The sequence below is a fragment of the Oncorhynchus kisutch genome, linkage group LG19, assembly GCF_002021735.2.
Source record: "Oncorhynchus kisutch isolate 150728-3 linkage group LG19, Okis_V2, whole genome shotgun sequence".
Classification (NCBI taxonomy): domain Eukaryota; kingdom Metazoa; phylum Chordata; class Actinopteri; order Salmoniformes; family Salmonidae; genus Oncorhynchus; species Oncorhynchus kisutch.
Genome location: NC_034192.2, coordinates 28,362,287 through 28,379,338, shown reverse-complemented (window position 1 = coordinate 28,379,338; position 17,052 = coordinate 28,362,287). Strand labels below are relative to the sequence as shown.

The 17,052-nt window shown below is 41.9% G+C and overlaps 1 protein-coding gene across 3 annotated transcripts; it reads right to left on the bottom strand.

Annotated features, from left to right (window-relative positions):
- Nucleotides 1-3,006: 3,006 nt before the first annotated feature.
- LOC109910055 (uncharacterized) lies at nt 3,007-16,587 on the bottom strand. 3 transcript variants are annotated; one of them, XM_020509207.2, is made up of 8 exons: nt 16,102-16,587; nt 15,524-15,803; nt 15,289-15,367; nt 15,081-15,165; nt 10,100-10,143; nt 9,911-9,989; nt 5,618-5,891; nt 3,007-5,400 (listed from the first exon to the last, which is right to left on the bottom strand). In XM_020509207.2, the coding sequence occupies exons 2-8, from the start codon at nt 15,792-15,794 to the stop codon at nt 5,303-5,305; spliced, it is 930 nt and encodes a 309-aa protein (XP_020364796.1). In that variant the 5' UTR covers nt 15,795-15,803; nt 16,102-16,587; the 3' UTR covers nt 3,007-5,302. The 3 variants fall into 3 exon arrangements, with proteins under 3 accessions (XP_020364796.1, XP_020364798.1, XP_020364797.1); XM_020509209.2 differs by having other exon boundaries at nt 4,830-5,400; nt 15,524-15,684; nt 16,102-16,585; XM_020509208.2 differs by having other exon boundaries at nt 4,830-5,400; nt 15,524-15,755; nt 16,102-16,584.
- Between the last annotated feature and the right edge of the window lie 465 nt (nt 16,588-17,052).

Here is a 17,052-nt window from a genome sequence, read left to right as displayed (position 1 = left end):
AAGTTTAAATAGACTAAGTTGACTGAGCCTTTAAACAGCTTGAGAAATTCCATTAAATGATAGGCTAATTGGCATCATTTGACTCAATTGGAGGTGTACCTGTGGATGTATTTCAAGGCCTACATTCAAACTCAGTGCCTCTTTGCTTAACATCATGGGAAAATCAAAAGCAATCAGCCAAGACCTCAGAAAGAAAATTGGAGACCTCCACAAGTCTGGTTTGTCCTTGGGAGCAATTTCCAAATGCCTGAAGGTACCACTATCATCTGTACAAACAATAGTATACAAGTATAAACAACATGGGACCATGCAGCCGTCATACCGCTCAGGAAGGAAACGCATTCTGTCGCCTAGAGATGAACATACTTTGGTGCGAAAAGTGCAAATCAATCCCAGAACAACAGCAAAGGACCTTGTGAAGATGCTGGAGGAAACAGGTACAAAAGTATCTATATCCACAGTAAAATTAGTCCTATTGTCGACTTCCACTGAAGGTGGCTCCTCTCCCTGTTCGGGCGGCAATCGGCGGCCGTCATCACCGATCTACTAGCTGCCACCGATTCCTTTCCCCTTTTCTCTTGGTTTTGTCTTGATTGTTTTCACCTGTTTCATGTTAACCGTTTATTCAGGGCTATTTAAGCCTTCAGGGCCCACCTGCTTTTGTGCGGGCTTGTTCATTTTGATGTCATTGGAGGTTTGTGGTTTATTTGCTTACGGTTTGTTTTCGTTCCTGTTTTTGTGGTCATGTGTGCCTGTTTTTGGCTTGACCCATATTTGGAATAAACATTCTCTTTCTCTCTAAGCTTGACTCCACACCCACCACTCCTAGCTATCCTGACACCTATATTGACATAACCTGAAAGGCTGCTCAGCAAGGAAGAAACCACTGCTCCAAAACTACCATTAAAAAAGCCAGACTACAATTTGCAACTGCACATGTGGCCAAAGATCGTACTTTTTGGAGAAATGTACTCTGGTCTGATGAAACAAAAATAGAACTGTTCGGCCATAATGACCTTCGTTATGTTTGGAGGAAAAAGGGGGAGGCTTGCAAGTTGAAAAAGCATCATGTTGTGGGGGTGCTTTGCTGCAGGAGGGACTGGTGCACTTCACAAAATAGATGGCATCATGAGGTTGGAAAATTATGTGGATATATTGAAGCAACATCTCAAGACATCAAGCTTGGTCGCAAATGGGTCTTCCAAATGGACAATGAACACAAGCATACTTCTAAAGTTGTGGCAAAATGGCTTAAGGACAACAAAGTCAAGGTATTGGAATGGCCATCACAAAGCCCTGACCTCAATCCCATAGAAAAATTAGTGGGCAGAACTGAAAAAGCATGTGCAAGCAAGGAGGCCTACAAACCTGACTCAGTTACACCAGCTCTGTCGGGAGGAATGGGCCAAAATTTTGTCAACTTATTGTGGGAACCTTGTGGAAGGCTACCCAAAACATTTGACCCAAGTTAAACAATTTACAGGCAATGCTAACAAATACTAATTGAGTGTATGTAAACTTCTGACCCACTGGGAATGTGATGAAAGAAATAAAACCTAAAATAAATAATTATTTCTACTATAATTCTGACATTTCACATTCTTAAAATAAAGTGGTGATCCTAACTGAACTAAGACAGGGAATTTTTACTTGGATTAAATTGGAATTGTGTAAAACTGAGTTTAAATGTATTTGGCTAAGGTGTATGTAAACCTATGACTTCAACTGTAGATGGGAGGGGTTGCGTGGAGCTGAAGAATGGGGCTAAATACAAGCAAAAGATAACTATTGTGAACTAGTTAATCAGGTGCCACAAAGAGGGACTTGGGAAAATTGCAGTTGGCTCAGAACAGGGCAGCACGTCTGGCCCTTAAATGTACACGGAGAGCTAACATTAATTGCATGCATGTCAATCTCTCATGGCTCAGTGGAAGAGCGATTGAATTCATCACTACTTGTTTTTGTAAGAGGTGTTGGCAAGCTTAATGACACCCATTCATACCCCACAAGACATACCACCAGTGGTCTCTTCACAGTCTCCAAGTCCAGAACAGACTATGGGAGGCACACAGTACTACATAGAGCCATGACTACATGGAACTCTATTTGACATCAGGTAACTGATGCAAGCAGTAGAATCAGATTTTTTTTAAACTGGTAAAAATACACCTTATGAAACAACGGGGACTGTGAAGAAACAAACACAAAGGTACAGACACATGCATGCATACACATTGTGATGTTGTCCAGCTTACTAAAGTGCCTTTGCAACTCATTGTGACGTCATCACTTGGACACTGCCTGGCACCTTTGTTGGAGCCAATGAGGTATATAAACCCTGGAGTGCTGACGCTATGTATTGGCCATTGAGTCTTTGATGCCACTGGTCAGCCATATTTTCACTCCCCAGTAGGAGCAGTCATCCATAGGAATGAATGGAATTCTACAGTATTTCAATTAAAGGACCAAATTACATGTATTTCATTATTTAAAAGATTGTACTGGAGACAGTAACACACAGGAGAGAAACCTTATAGCTGTGATCAATGTGGGAGGAGTTTTACTACATCTAGCATTCTGACAGTACACCAGAGAACACACACAGGAGAAAAACCTTATAGCTGTGGTCAATGTGGGAGGAGTTTTACTACATCTAGCGGTCTGACATTACACCAGAGAAAACACACAGGAGAGAAACCTTATATGTTATCTAAAAAATCTTAAAAAAATGATACTTCAAGGAAAATGTTTTAAGTATTTGTTAATTTTTTCTGTTTAGCTCACAATATACTTTGAAAGAATGCATAAAAGTGTCTGTAATATAGTAAATGTGGCAAAAACGAACGTAGAAGTTAATAAATGCATATGGAGTACCACACTATGACTCATAATACCCATAAAACCTAGTGGTCAAATTGTTCCAATTTTTTTTCCACCATTCATTTTGATAACCGTGTAAATCTCTCTAGGACAAGGTGGCTTTTATCAATATATTTGCCCAAAAAAAGTTGTCAGCTAGAGATGACGTTCAGGAGTTTGCAGGGATTTGTAGTTTTGCATGATGTCTACTTTGATGCCAATTACCCTTTTAGAATCTGAGTGTAAATAGAACCAAATATATTGATAAAAGTCACCTTGTCCGAGAGAGATTTACATGGTTATCAAAATGTCATGCCAGGGTAAACCCACACGGAACACGGCCCTTATTTTAAGTGTTTCTAAAATCCCTGATGGGACAAATTAATGGTGGGAAAACGATTGGAACCATTTCCCTGTTTGACAGCTAGGTTGTATGGGTATTATGACACCTCCACTGTGGGTTTACATACGTTCCAAAATATTTTTTTACAATGGTGAGGGAGTGCCAAGATGGAGGCATGGTGGCTTTAACACAGTGCCCTCTATTAGCTATCTAGTACATATATATAAATCATTGGTTGGAGCTCCCCTTGTGGGATTTGACTGGTTTACTCTACAGCTCTGTGGACGTCAAGGACCACAACAGACTGCAAAATTCCTTTAATTCATCACCGCTGAACTGCAAGTAAAATCCAACATACTACGTTGGACAAATTCATGGTTGTGCTTGTGTACAACTTAGGACTTTTTGTTGTTGTATTGATTGAATTAATTGTTGATTCATTATCTGTATTGTTAAATTTCACACCATAAAGTCATTAATGAAATAATTTTACTCCTGAAAGAAAATAATATTAAAAGGATAATTCATACTATTTCTTGAGTGTGGTTACTACAGTAATACATATTAAGACATTGAGGTTATTAGGAGTGCACAGCCCAATTGAACCCTTTACTTATTTTAAAAGCAAACAGTACTTTCAAGGATTACAATAGCACTTTTGATAGCGCACAGGGCTGCAGCCCGGAAGGTTGTGGGTTCACAGACCACAGCTGACAACCTCACTCTCCTTATCCATTATAGCCTACAACCTTCCGGGTTGATCTCTTGGTGTTAGCATGAAAATAAAATGAGAATTCTTTTATAAAACAGGGATTGTCAAACTCCCTATATCTATGGCACTGGGACAGACAACTAGCCCCGATTCCATCAGCATATCAACATTTAATTCCAAATTTGTGCACATAGATTGTGTGAAAATGTTCCCTTGACTTGCAAAGTCTTGCATAACATCCAGGATGAGTAACCTACGATTCACAGGCCTAGACTGTCATGACTTCCACCGAAGTCGGCTCCTTATTCGGGCGGCGTTCAATGGTCGACGTCTCCGGCTTTCTAGCCATCGCCGCTCCATTTTTCATGTATCCATTTGTTTTGTCTTGTTCCCTGCACACCTGGTTTTCATTCCTCAATCATTCTACATGTATTTATTCCTCTGTTCCCCATCATGTCTTTGTGTAAGATTTTTTTGTGTTACCAGTGTACTGTTGACGCGCCAGACTGGCTTGTTTTTCCGTGTTATTTTTCTCGAAGGATGTTTATTGTTAAACATAATTCTTGTGACTTTTGAACTTTTGCCTAAATAAAGTGTGCGCCTGTTCACAAATCTCTGCTCTCCTGCACCTGACTTCACTACCAGTACGCACACATCTGATAGACAAATGAATGTAGCCAATCAATACTTATTTCCAGTCAACGTAAATAGCCTATCATATTTAGGAAGTACATTTTCTTAGAAATATAATTTGTGCTTCTCCGAGCATGCACTTCGTATAGCCTATAGGCTATGGATTATTTGAATGAGGACACTAAATATTCCGCACTTGACATTGCGCACTCAGCAGAGAATCAGAGATGATTGGTGGCATCGGGCACACACATAACAAGTAACTCATTCTAAAACACTGACATTTTTTATTTTTTATTTTACCTTTATTTAACCAGGCAAGTCAGTTAAGAACAACTTCTTATTTTCAATGACGGCCTAGGAACAGTGGGTTAACTGCCTGTTCAGGGGCAGAACGACAGATTTGTACCTTGTCAGCTCAGTTCAGGGAACTTGCAACCTTCCGGTTACTAGTCCAACGCTCTAACCACTAGGCTACCCTGCCGCCCACGTTTTACTTATGCGACACTTTTACTGCCAGTAAATAGTGTATGTACATCTTCATAAAAAATGTTGTGCTTATGTCCAATGGTGTCCAACAGACACCATATCAGCTCATAAGATTGTGTGATAAGATGTTGCCTTGATCACCTAAATTCTTAACTGAGGAAGTGTAATGCTCTTCGTCTGTCTTGTAAAACACAGAATTATTCAATATAAATAAACAGTACGTTTAAAAAATCAAATTTACACCAAAGCTCTTATTTCCAGAAACATTAGATTGGCGGCGTCCATTCTGGTGAGTTGGAGAGGTGGCCAGAGTTTGAGTGGAGGAATCGACTTTTCCCATTAACATGTCCTTTTGCTCCCTCAGCTAAAGAGAGAAAAAGAGGGAGTGAAATTGGTGTCATCCGTGTTTCATGAGGAACCAAAACGACAGAAAAGGAAACAGAACTGCAACGTGACCCTGCTGCAACCAACACAACTGATGATATCTGCAAGTAAAGCACAGTGTGTGTGTGTGTGTGTTCATAATCGTGTAATGTTACACAGGGTTTAAGTCAATCAACACAAGCTGCTGAATTAGTTACCTTCTCTGTAGTTATTTTCTAACTCAACAGCGAGATCGTTTAGCTTAATCTTTCTCAGAATCTTCACTGTGATTCCCACAGCTCCGTCAGGACTGTACTTGTCCACCATCTTATCCACTGTGTCTTTCCTGTCACCTTTCTTCAGCTGGTCCTTTGGGATGGGATCGAAGACTTCCAACTTCCCCTTAGTCAGGTGCCACTGAAACTGCTGGAGCTTTACTTCATTAAGTCGCTGCAGAACAACCACTATCATACACTCAACAAGCTGGGTTTCCTGAAACAACAGAGCAGGGGGATTCCTCCATTTAAGAACAATATAAAAATAGATCTGACTAATAAAACATCTGAAAACAGCACAATCTGCAAATAGCACAACCAAAAAAGGCATGTTTACACACACACACACACACACACACACACACACACATATGTGCAGTCAGGGTAGGCTAACCCCAACCTCCAATATACAGAGCATTCGGAAAGTATTCAGACCCTTTGATTTTTTCAACCTTTTGTTACGTTACAGCCTTATTCTAAAATAGATTGTAAAAATCCTCATCAAGCTACACACTATACCCCATTATGACAAAGCAAAAACAGTTTTTATTTACATTTTTGCACTTTTATATATTTTATATACTCATATAATATATATATATATTTATATAATATATATATAATATAATATATATAATAATTTTGCACGCCCAATTTTTCAGTTTTTGATTTGTTAAAAAAGTTTGAAATATCCAATAAATGTCGTTCCACTTCATGATTGTGTCCCACTTGTTGTTGATTCTTCATAAAAAAATACAGTTTTATATCTTTATGTTTGAAGCCTGAAATGTGGCAAAAGGTCGCCAAGTTCAAGGGGGCCGAATACTTTCGCAAGGCACTGTAGATGCCCTCAATCTCACACAAATCATCAAGGAACCCACCAGGTACAACACTAAATCCGTAAACATGGGCACCCTAATTGACATTATCCTGACAAATTTGCCCTCCAAATACACCTCTGCTGTTTTCAATCAGGATCTCAGTGATCACTGCCTCATTGCCTGTATCCGCTACGGGTCCACGGTCAAACGACCACCCCTCATCACTGTCAAACGCTCCCTAAAACACTTCTGCGAGCAGGCCTTTCTAATCGACCTGGCCCGGGTATCCTGGAAGGATATTGACCTCATCCCGTCAGTTGAGGATGCCTGGTCATTCTTTAAAGTAACTTCCTCACCATCTTAGACAAGCATGCTCCGTGTGTAGATGGGTGTCCGTTCATGTCACGCCCTGACCTTAGAGAGCCTTTTATTCTCTATTTGGTTAGGTCGGGGTGTGACTAGGGTGGGTACTCTAGTTTTTGTATTTCTATGTTGGCCTGGTATGGTTCCCAATCAGAGGCAGCTGTCTATCGTTGTCTCTGATTGGGGCTCATATTTAGGCAGCATTTTCCCACTGGGTTTTTGTGGGATCTTGTTTTTGTGTTGATGCCTGTGAGCACTGCATTTGCTTCACGTTTCGTTGCTCTTTATTGTTTTTGTGAGTTTCATTTAATAAACATGTGGAACTCTACGTACGCTACGCCTTGGTCCGTTAATTCATTAGATGATCGTGACAGTTCAGCAGTGCTGAATCCTGGCCCCGGACTCAGCTACCTTTCTAGAAGATTGTCCTTGCTAGCTTACTATCCTAATTCTTGCCATTGTTTGGTTGAGTTTGCTTTGTTTACCTTTATTTCAATGCATTATGTTGGTTTATCTATTGCTTAATATCTGTCGTTTTTTTCATTTGCTGATCAGCTGTTTATACCGTGCCCATTGCTTTGTGGTAGACTCTAGCTTGAAATGTACTGGATCATGTTACCATACTATAATGCATTCCTTACATTAGATGTATAAGGAATGTATATGTTGGGGTCAATGAAGGGTAGATGGGAACTAGGAATATGGAAAGTTATGGAGAGCAGAAGAAGGAAATAGGGAGGAGTGAGGAATGCGTCTCGAGATTGTGTAAGGAATTGACCACACTTATTAGAAGGTTATAAATATGTGTTTATGTAATCATGCTTTGTCTTTGCAGCTGTATGACCCAGTGGGTGAATAAACTTGGTTCGAGCTTTTTCTAGTTGTCCATTTGAGTTTTTACTGAGAAAACCTAACATTTGTTTTTCATGTTGGTGTTTGATTTATCAAGCTAGAACTTCGTTTGGATGACACCATTTTTCAGTCATTTTGATTGTTGATATGGATATTTCGTTAGAACCTTCAACAATTTTGTTGTAATGTTTATGACTGAGCTGAGTTGAGCAGTGTCATTTTGTCAGATGATATAAAATATGCGGCCATTGGAGGCTATCGCTTGTGTACCTTGGTAACATTAGTATTTAGGCCTTCATTTAGTGAAAACTGTCCATTTCAGTTAATAGCCTACGAGTGTATGTCACTCGTTGTTGGAGCTACAGTTGAAGTCGGAAGTTTACATACACTTAGGTTGGAGTCATTACAACTCGTTTTCAATCACTCCCCAAATTTCTTGCTAACAAACTAGAGTTTTGGCAAGTCTGTTAGGACATCTACTTTGTGCATGACACAAGTAATTTTTCCAACAGTTGTTTACAGAGAGATTATTTCACTTATAATTCACTGTATCACAATTCCAGTGGGTCAGAAGTTTACATACACTAAGTTGACTGCATTTAAACAGCTTGGAAATTTCCAGAAAATGATGTCATGGCTTTAGAAGCTTCTGATAGGGTAATTGGCATCATTTGAGTCAATTGGAGGTGTACCTGTGGATGTATTTTAAGGCCTACCTTCAAACTCAGTGCCTCTTTGCTTGACATCATGGGAAAATCAAAAGCAATCAGCCAAGACCTCCACAAGTCTGGTTTGTCCTTGGGAGCAATTTCCAAATGCCTGAAGGTACCACATTCATCTGTACAAACAATAGTATACAAGTATAAACACCATGGGACCACGCAGCCGTCATACCGCTCAGGAAGAAAACGTGTTCTGTCTCCTAGAGATGAACGTACTTTGGTGTGAAAGTGCAAATCAATCCCAGAACAACAGCAAAGTACATTGTGAAGACGCTGGAGGAAACAGGTACAAAAGTATCTATATCCACAATGAAATTAGTCCTATATCGACATAACCTGAAAGATAACCCGGAAGAAGCCACTGCTCCAAAACTGCCATAAAAAGCCAGACTATGGTTTGCAACTGCACATGGGGACAAAGATCGTACTTTTTGGAGAAATGTCCTCTGGTCTGATGAAAAAAAATAGAACTGTTTGGCCATAATGACCATCATTGTGTTTGGAGGAAAAGGGAGAGGCTTGCAAGCCGAAGAACACCATCCCAACCGTGAAGCACTGGGATGGCAGCATCATGTTTGGGGGGGGGGGGGTGCTTTGCTACAGGAGGGACTGGTGCACTTGACAAAATAAATGGCATCATGAGGAAGGAAAATTATGTGGATATATTGAAGCAACATCTCAAGACATCAGTCAGGAAGTTAAAGCTTGGTCGCAAATGGGTCTTCCAAATGGACAATGACCCCAAGCATACTTCCAAAGTTGTGGCAAAATGGCTTAAGGACAACAAAGTCAAGGTATTGGAGTGGCCATCACAAAGACATCAATGCAAGCAAGGAGGCCTACAAACCTGAATCAGTTACACCAGCTCTGTCAGGAGGAATGGGCCAAAATTCACCCAACTTATTGTGGGAAGCTTGTGGAAGGCTACCGAAAACATTTGCCCCAAGTTAAACACTTTAAAGGCAATGCTACCAAATACTAACTGAGTGTATGTTAACTTCTGACCCACTGGGAATGTGATGAAAGAAATAAAAGCTGAAATAAATAATTCTCTCTACTATTATTCTGACATTTCACATTCTTAAAATAAAGGGGTGATTCTAACTGACCTAAGACAGGGAATTTTTACTTGGATTAAATGTCAGGAATTGTGAAAAACTGAGTTTAATGTATTTGGCTAAGGTGTACGTAAACTTCTGACTGTATATGTTGTATGGTGAACTTGGGCTTCAGCAAAGTTTATTTGTCAGTAAATCTGGCTTTGATAATAGACAGTGCCTACCCAGCCACCGACCTCACGTCACTGACACACACACACACACACACACACACACACACACACACACACACACACACACACACACACACACACACACACACACACACACACACACACACACACGGTGCAGCATACTGCACTTCCTGTATGTGGTTTACTCACAATTATGTTTGACACCTCAGACATGGCCAAGTCTTACCTTCATGATCAGTTCCTTCTGCTTCTCCTTCAGCCTAGTGATCTCCAGTTGATTATGCTCCACCCTAGACGGGGCCAACCTAGACACCAAAACAGTCAAGTCACACATTGCTCCTCTACACCACCTCAGAATGCTGTGTTCCATATTTCTTTCACTTAGCTTAGGAAAATAATTTTCGGATACACTTACATTCCAGATGAGTCCCTGATCAGCTCATCCCACTCAGCCTGTGTCTACACACACACATACACAAAATCAAATCAAAGTGTATTGGTCACATACACATGGTTAGCAGATATTATTGCAAGTGTAGCGAAATGCTTATGTTTCTAAACACAGCAGAAAAAGAAACGTTACTTTTTTAGGACCCTGTCTTTCAAAGATAATTCATAAAAATACTAATTACTTCACAGATGTTCTTTGTAAAGGGTTTAAACACTGTTTCCCCATGCTTGTTCAATGAAGCATAAACAATTAATGAACATGCACCTGTGGAACGGTCGTTAAGACACTAACAATTTACAGACAATAGGCAATTAAGGTCACATTTATGAAAACTTAGGACACTATAAAGAGACCTTTCTACTGACTGAAAAACACCAAAAGAAAGATGCCCAGGGTCTCTCATCTGCGTGAATGTGCCTTAGGCATGCTGCAAGGAGGCATGAGGACTGCAGATGTGGCCAGGGCAATATATTGCAATGAACGTACTGTGAGACGCCGAAGACAGCGCTACAGGGAGACAGGGCGGATAGCTGATCGTCCTCGCAGTGGCAGACCATGTGTAACAACACCTGCACAGGATCGGTACATCCGAAAATCACAACTGCGGTTACAGGTACAGGATTGCAACAACAATTGCCAGAGTTACACCAGGAACGCACAATCCCTTCATCAGTGCTCAGACTGTCCTCAATAGGCAGAGAGAGGCTGGACTGAGGGCTTGTAGGCCTGTTGTAAGGCAGGTCCTCAGCAGACAACACCGGCAACAGCGTCGACTATGGGCACAAACCCACCGTCATTGGACTAGACAAGACTGACAAAAGTGCTCTTCACTTACGAGTTGCGGTTTTGTCTCACCAGGGGTGATGGTCGGATTGAATGAGTCTTACACCGAGGCCTGTAGTCTGGAGCGGGATCAATTTGGAGGTGGAGGGTCCGTCATGGTCTGGGGTGGTGTGTCACAGCATCATTGGACTGAACTTGTTGTCATTGCAGGAAATCTCAACGCTGTGCGTTACAGGGAAAACATCCTCCTCTCTCATGTTGTACACTTCCTGCAGGCTCATCCTGACATGACCCTCCAGCATGACAATGCCACCAGCCATACTGCTCGTTCTGTGTGTGATTTCCTTCAAGACAGGAATGTCAGTGTTCTGCCATGGCCAGTGAAGAGCCCGGATCTCAATTCCATTGAGCACGTCTGGGACCTGTTGGATCAGAGGGTGAGGGCTAGGACCATTTCCCCCAGAACTTGCAGGTGCCAGGTGCCTTGGAAAATCTGGTGCAGTCCATGAGGAGGAGATGCACTGCAGTACTTAATGCATCTGGTGGCCACACCAGATACTGACTGTTACTTTTGATTTTGACCCCCCCCCCCCTTTGTTCAGGGACACATTATTCAATTTTTGTTAGTCACATGTCTGTGGAACTTGTTCAGTTTATGTCTCAGTTGTTGAATCTTGTTATGTTCATACAAATATTTACATGTTAAGTTTGTTGAAAATTAACGCAGTTGACAGTGAGAGGACGTTCCTTTTTTTGCAGGTAATATCTAACAATTCCACAACAAAACCTAATATCTAACAAATTCTACAACAAAACCTAATATCTAACAAATTCTACAACAAAACCTAATATCTAACAAATTCTACAACAAAACCTAATACACACAATCTAGCAAAGGAACGGGGTAAGAATATATAAGTATAATATATGGATGAGCAGTGACAGAGCGGCTAAGCTGCAATAGATAGTAAAGAATAGATAATGACGGATACAGTATACATTAGATACATATGAGATGAGTAATGTGAGATATGTAAACATTCTTAAAGTGGCATTATTAAAATGACTAGTATTCCATTTATTATTGTGGCCGATGACATCAAGTCTGTAGGTAGGCAGCCGCCTCTCTGTGCCAGTGCGAATGTGGCTGTTTAACAATCTGATGAGATAGAAGCTGTTTTTCAATCTCTCAGCTTTGATGCACTTTTACTGACCTCGCCTTCTGGTTGGAAGCGGGGTGAACTGGAGGGCAGGTAGTTTGCCCCCGGGTGATGTGTTGTGCAGACCGCACCACCCTCTGGAAAGCCTTGTGGTTGTGGGCGGTGCAGTTGCAGTTGCCGTACCAGGCGGTGATACAGGATGCTCTCAATTGTGTACCTGTAAATATTAGTGAGGGTTTTTTCAGCCTCCTGAGGTTGAAGAGGCACTGTTGCGCCTTCTTCGCCACACTGTCTGTGTGCGTGAACCATTTCAGTTTGTCGGTGATATGAACACGGAGGAACTTAAAACTTTCCTGACATTGAGTGAGAGGTTATTTTCCTGACACCACACTCCGAGGGCCCTCACCTCCTCCCTTTAGGCTGTCTTGTCATTGTTGGTAATCAAGCCTACCACTGTTGTGTCGTCTGCAAACTTGATGATTGAGTTGGAGGTGTGCATGGCCACGCAGTCGTGGGTGAACAGGGAGTACAGGAGGGGGCTGAGAACGCACCCTTTTGGGGCCCCAGTGTTGAGGATCAGCGGAGTGTACATGTTGTTTCCTACCTTCACCACATGGGGGCGGCCCTTCAGGAAGTCCAGGACCCAGTTGCACAGGGCAGCGTAGCCTAGTGGTTAGAGTGTTGGACTAGTAACCGGAAGGTTGCGAGTTCAAACCCCCGAACTGACAAGGTACAAATCTGTCGTTCTGCCCCTGAACAGGCAGTTAACCCACTGTTCCCAGGCCGTCATTGAAAATAAGAATGTGTTCTTAACTGACTTGCCTGGTTAAATAAAGGTAAAATAAAAAATAAATTTAAAAAAGGGTTGAGACCCAGGGTCTCAAACTTAATGATGAGTTTGGAGGGTACAATGGTATTGAATGCTTGGCTCTAGTCAATGAACAGCATTCTTACATAGGTATTCCTCTTGTCCAGGTGGGATAGGGCAGTTTGCAGTGTGATGGCGATTGCATCATCTGTGGACCTATTGGAGCAGTAAGCAAATTGAAGTGGGTCTAGGGTGACAGGTAGGTTAGAGGTGATGTGATTCTTGACTAGACTCTCAAGGCACTTCATGATGACAGAAGTGTTTGCTACAGGGCGATAGTCATTTAGTTCAGTTACCTTAGCTTTCTTGGGAACAGGAACAATGGTGGCCATCTTGAAGCATGTGGGGACAGCAGACTGAGATAGCGATTGATTGAATATGTCCGTAAACACACCAGCCAGCTGGTCTGCGCATGCTCTGAGGACACGGCTAGGGATGAGGTCTGGATGCCGTTGCGAGTGTTAACACGTTTAAATGTTTTACTCATGTCGGAAATGGAGAAGGAGAGCCCGCAGGTTTTGGTAGCGGGCCGCGTCGGTAGCACTACATTGTCCTCAATGTGCGCAAAGAAGTTGTTTAATTTGTCTGGAAGCAAGACGTCGATGTCCGCGATGGGGCTTGTTTTCTTTTTGTAATCCATGATTGTCTATAGACCATGGCACATACGTCTCGTGTTTGAGCCATTGAAATGCGACTCTGTACGGACACTTTGCTTGTTTATTTGCCTTATGGAGGGAATAACTACACTGTTTGTATTTGGTCATATTTCCAGTCTCCTTGCCATGATTAAACACGATGGTATGCACTTTCAGCATAATGCTGCCATCAATCCACGGTTTCTGGTTAGGGAAGGTTTTAATAGTCACAACAACAATGGGTACAACATCTCCTATACACTTCCTTATAACTCGCTCACCGAGTCAGCATATACGTCAATGTTATTATCTGAGGCTACCCAGAACATATCCCAGTCCACGTGATTCCAAGCGTGCAATCCAATTGGTCAGAACAGCATTGTATAGACCTAAGCACGGGTGCTTCCTGTTTTAGTTTCTGCCTATAGGAGGGGAGCAAGATGGAGTCATGGTCAGATTTGCCAAAAGGAGGGTGGAGGAGGGCCTTGTATGCATTGCGGAAGTTAGAGTAGCAATAGTCAAGCGTGTTAATTACTCGTGTACAGCAATCGATATGCTAATAGAATTTAGGTAGCCTTGTTCTCAAATGAGCTTTATTAAAATCCCCAGCTACAATAAATACAGCCTCGGGATATATGGTTTCCAGTTTGCATAAAGTCCAGTGAAGTTCCTTGATGGCCGTCTTGATATCCGCTTGCGAGGGGATATACATGGCTGTTACGATAACCGAGGAGAGTTCTCTTGGGAGATAATATGTTCAGCATTTGATTGTGTCCTCACAATAGGCCTAGGCCATGTGAACAAAAGGACTTGACTTCCTGTATGTTGTTACAATTACACCATGAGTCGTTAATCATGAAACATACACCCCGACTTTCTTCTTACTGGAGAGATGTTTATTCCTGTCAGCGCAATGCACTGAAAGTCCTGTTGGCTGTATGGACTCCGATAGCATGTCCCCAGCTTGCCATGTTTCCGTGAAACAGAGTATGTTACAATCTCAGATATCTCTTTGGAAAGCAACTCTTGCCCAGATTTCGTCGACTTTGTTAACTAGGGACTGGACATTAGAGAGTAATATACTCGGGAGTGGTGGGTGGTGTTCGCGCATCCGAAGACCGCTCTGGCACCCTCTCCTCCGGCAGGGTTGTTTTTGGTCGGCCTCTGGATTCAGTTCAAATGCCCTGGGATGTTCAGACAAAGGATCTTCTTTGGGAAAGTCGTATTCCTGGTCGTAGTGCTGGTTGTGCTGGTAAGTTAACGTCTCTCTAATATCCAATAGTTCTTCCCGGTTGTATGGAATAACACTTAAGATTTTATGGGCTAACAATGTAATAAAGAATACATAAAAAACATAATACCACACAGTTTCATAGGGACATCACACACACACACACACACTGCATTGTGTATATAGCAGTCAGCAGAGAATACTGTGATCTAGATATGTGGTTTATTCAGAATTACACTTGACCCCTCAGAAATGGCACTAGGCTTACCTTCTTGCCCAGATCCTCCAGCTCTTCCCCCAGCCTAGAGGTCACAGACATCTGACGACCACGCTTCCCATCAGACACAGATGACCTGGACACAGGAAACAGTCAATCACTGCTCTGCTCCCCTACACCACCACAACACACGCTCCTATATTAATGACAATCAGTTCAGAAAAAGTATGCTATACATGACCTAAAGAGCTTCTCTCACAGTTCATATGAGCCGCTTGGGACCTCCTCATTCAGTTCATCCCTCTCAGCCTGCTTCCATAACCGCTTCCGAGAGATTGCTACATAATAACATGATATGGTAAGCATTATTGAGAATCACTGCACTGAAAGAAAATATTCCTTAGGTTTAGCTCTACTAATAAAGCCACTTTCAAACGTTCTTCAGTCAGTCAATACAGGTATCTCCAAACCAGTTCTACAAACTTCTGTATTACCTGCTTTGTAGTTCTTCTCCAAATTTTCTGAGAGATTGTTCAGGCTCATTTTCCTCATGATATCCAGTGTGATTCGCACAGCTCCCTCATCGCCGTAACTCTCCACCATCTTATCCACTGTGACCTGTCTGTTAGCATTCTCCAGCTGGCTCTTTGGGATGCTAGGAAATCCATCCAACACATGCCCCTTTAAGTACCACTGAAATGTCTCCAGCTCGCCTGAATCCAGATGCTGAAAACTCAGCAGCAGCAGTTCGGGAACATTCGCCATTTTAGATCACTAGACATAATCAGAACAGTATAGCAATCTATTTATTTGTACTAGGTAAGCCTGTGGTGGTGAGCATGATAATTGAACATCAACAGTCTGTTCAACAAAGAAGCTATGAGAACAAATATATCTACTTCCTTGGAAATATTTCTATGTTGGTGGATTGTTAAATCATTATTTTGTTGCTTATGTTGATTTTCCTACTAATCAACTAGCCTATTATTGCCCTGACCAAGATAGGCAAAGTTAACCCCGCCCCCCCCCAAAAAAATTTTTTAATTAAAAAATACAATTATGTTATTCTTACCTTTCTGGTAACAGAAATGTTAGCTTTTCCTATAGTCGTTGTGTTCCTCTAGAACGTGAAACGTAAAGGCAGTAGGTATGAGCAGCTTCTCACCACTGATTCTAGGGAGGAGGAAGTTGAAAAAAGTTTCCCAGGATTTAAAGCAGAAGCTTGAAATGTAGAGTGACAGAAAGTGGCTTTAGCAGTGGATACATAGGAGGAGAAGTTAGAGGGGGAGTGGCCAGAAGTTTAGTTCCCCCCATTTTCACTCAGCTGCCCCCAGCCCTATTCTGTGAGCATGCAGTGAGTCACTCAGCCACGGAACAGGAAGGGGGGGTTGAACCGAAAGTGGGGAAAGGGGACAGTAAGAGTCAAAGGACGCGGAAAGGGAAGAGAGTAGGGTCGAAGAGGCAGAGACAGGAGAGATTATAGGATAGAAGAAGAGAGAGTCTTGGGAGAGAGAGAGTGAATATTGCTCTAGTAAATATCAGGTCAAGCACATTGTCTTACTTGTAAGTGGGAGGGGGCTGGGAAAGGGTGAAGTTAAATCAAATCAAAGTTTATTTGTCACGTGTGCCGAATACAACAGGTAATAGACCTTACAGTGAAATGCTTACTTACAGGATCTAACCAAAAAAAAGTATGTGTGTGTGTGTGTGTGTGTGTGTTTGTAGTTAGTAAAGAAATAAAACAACAGTAAAAAGACATTTGAAAATAACAGTAGCAAGGCTATATACAGACACCGGTTAGTCAGGCTTATTGAGGTAGTATGTACATGTAGGTATGGTTAAAGTGACTTTGCATATATGATGAAAAGAGAGTAGCAGTAGTGTAAAAAGAGTGGTTGGCGGGTGGTGGGACACAATACAGATAGCCCGGTTAGCCAATGTGCGGGAGCACTGGTTGGTTGGGCCAATTGAGGTAGTATGTATATGAATGTATAGTTAAAGTGACTGTGCATATAAGATAAAC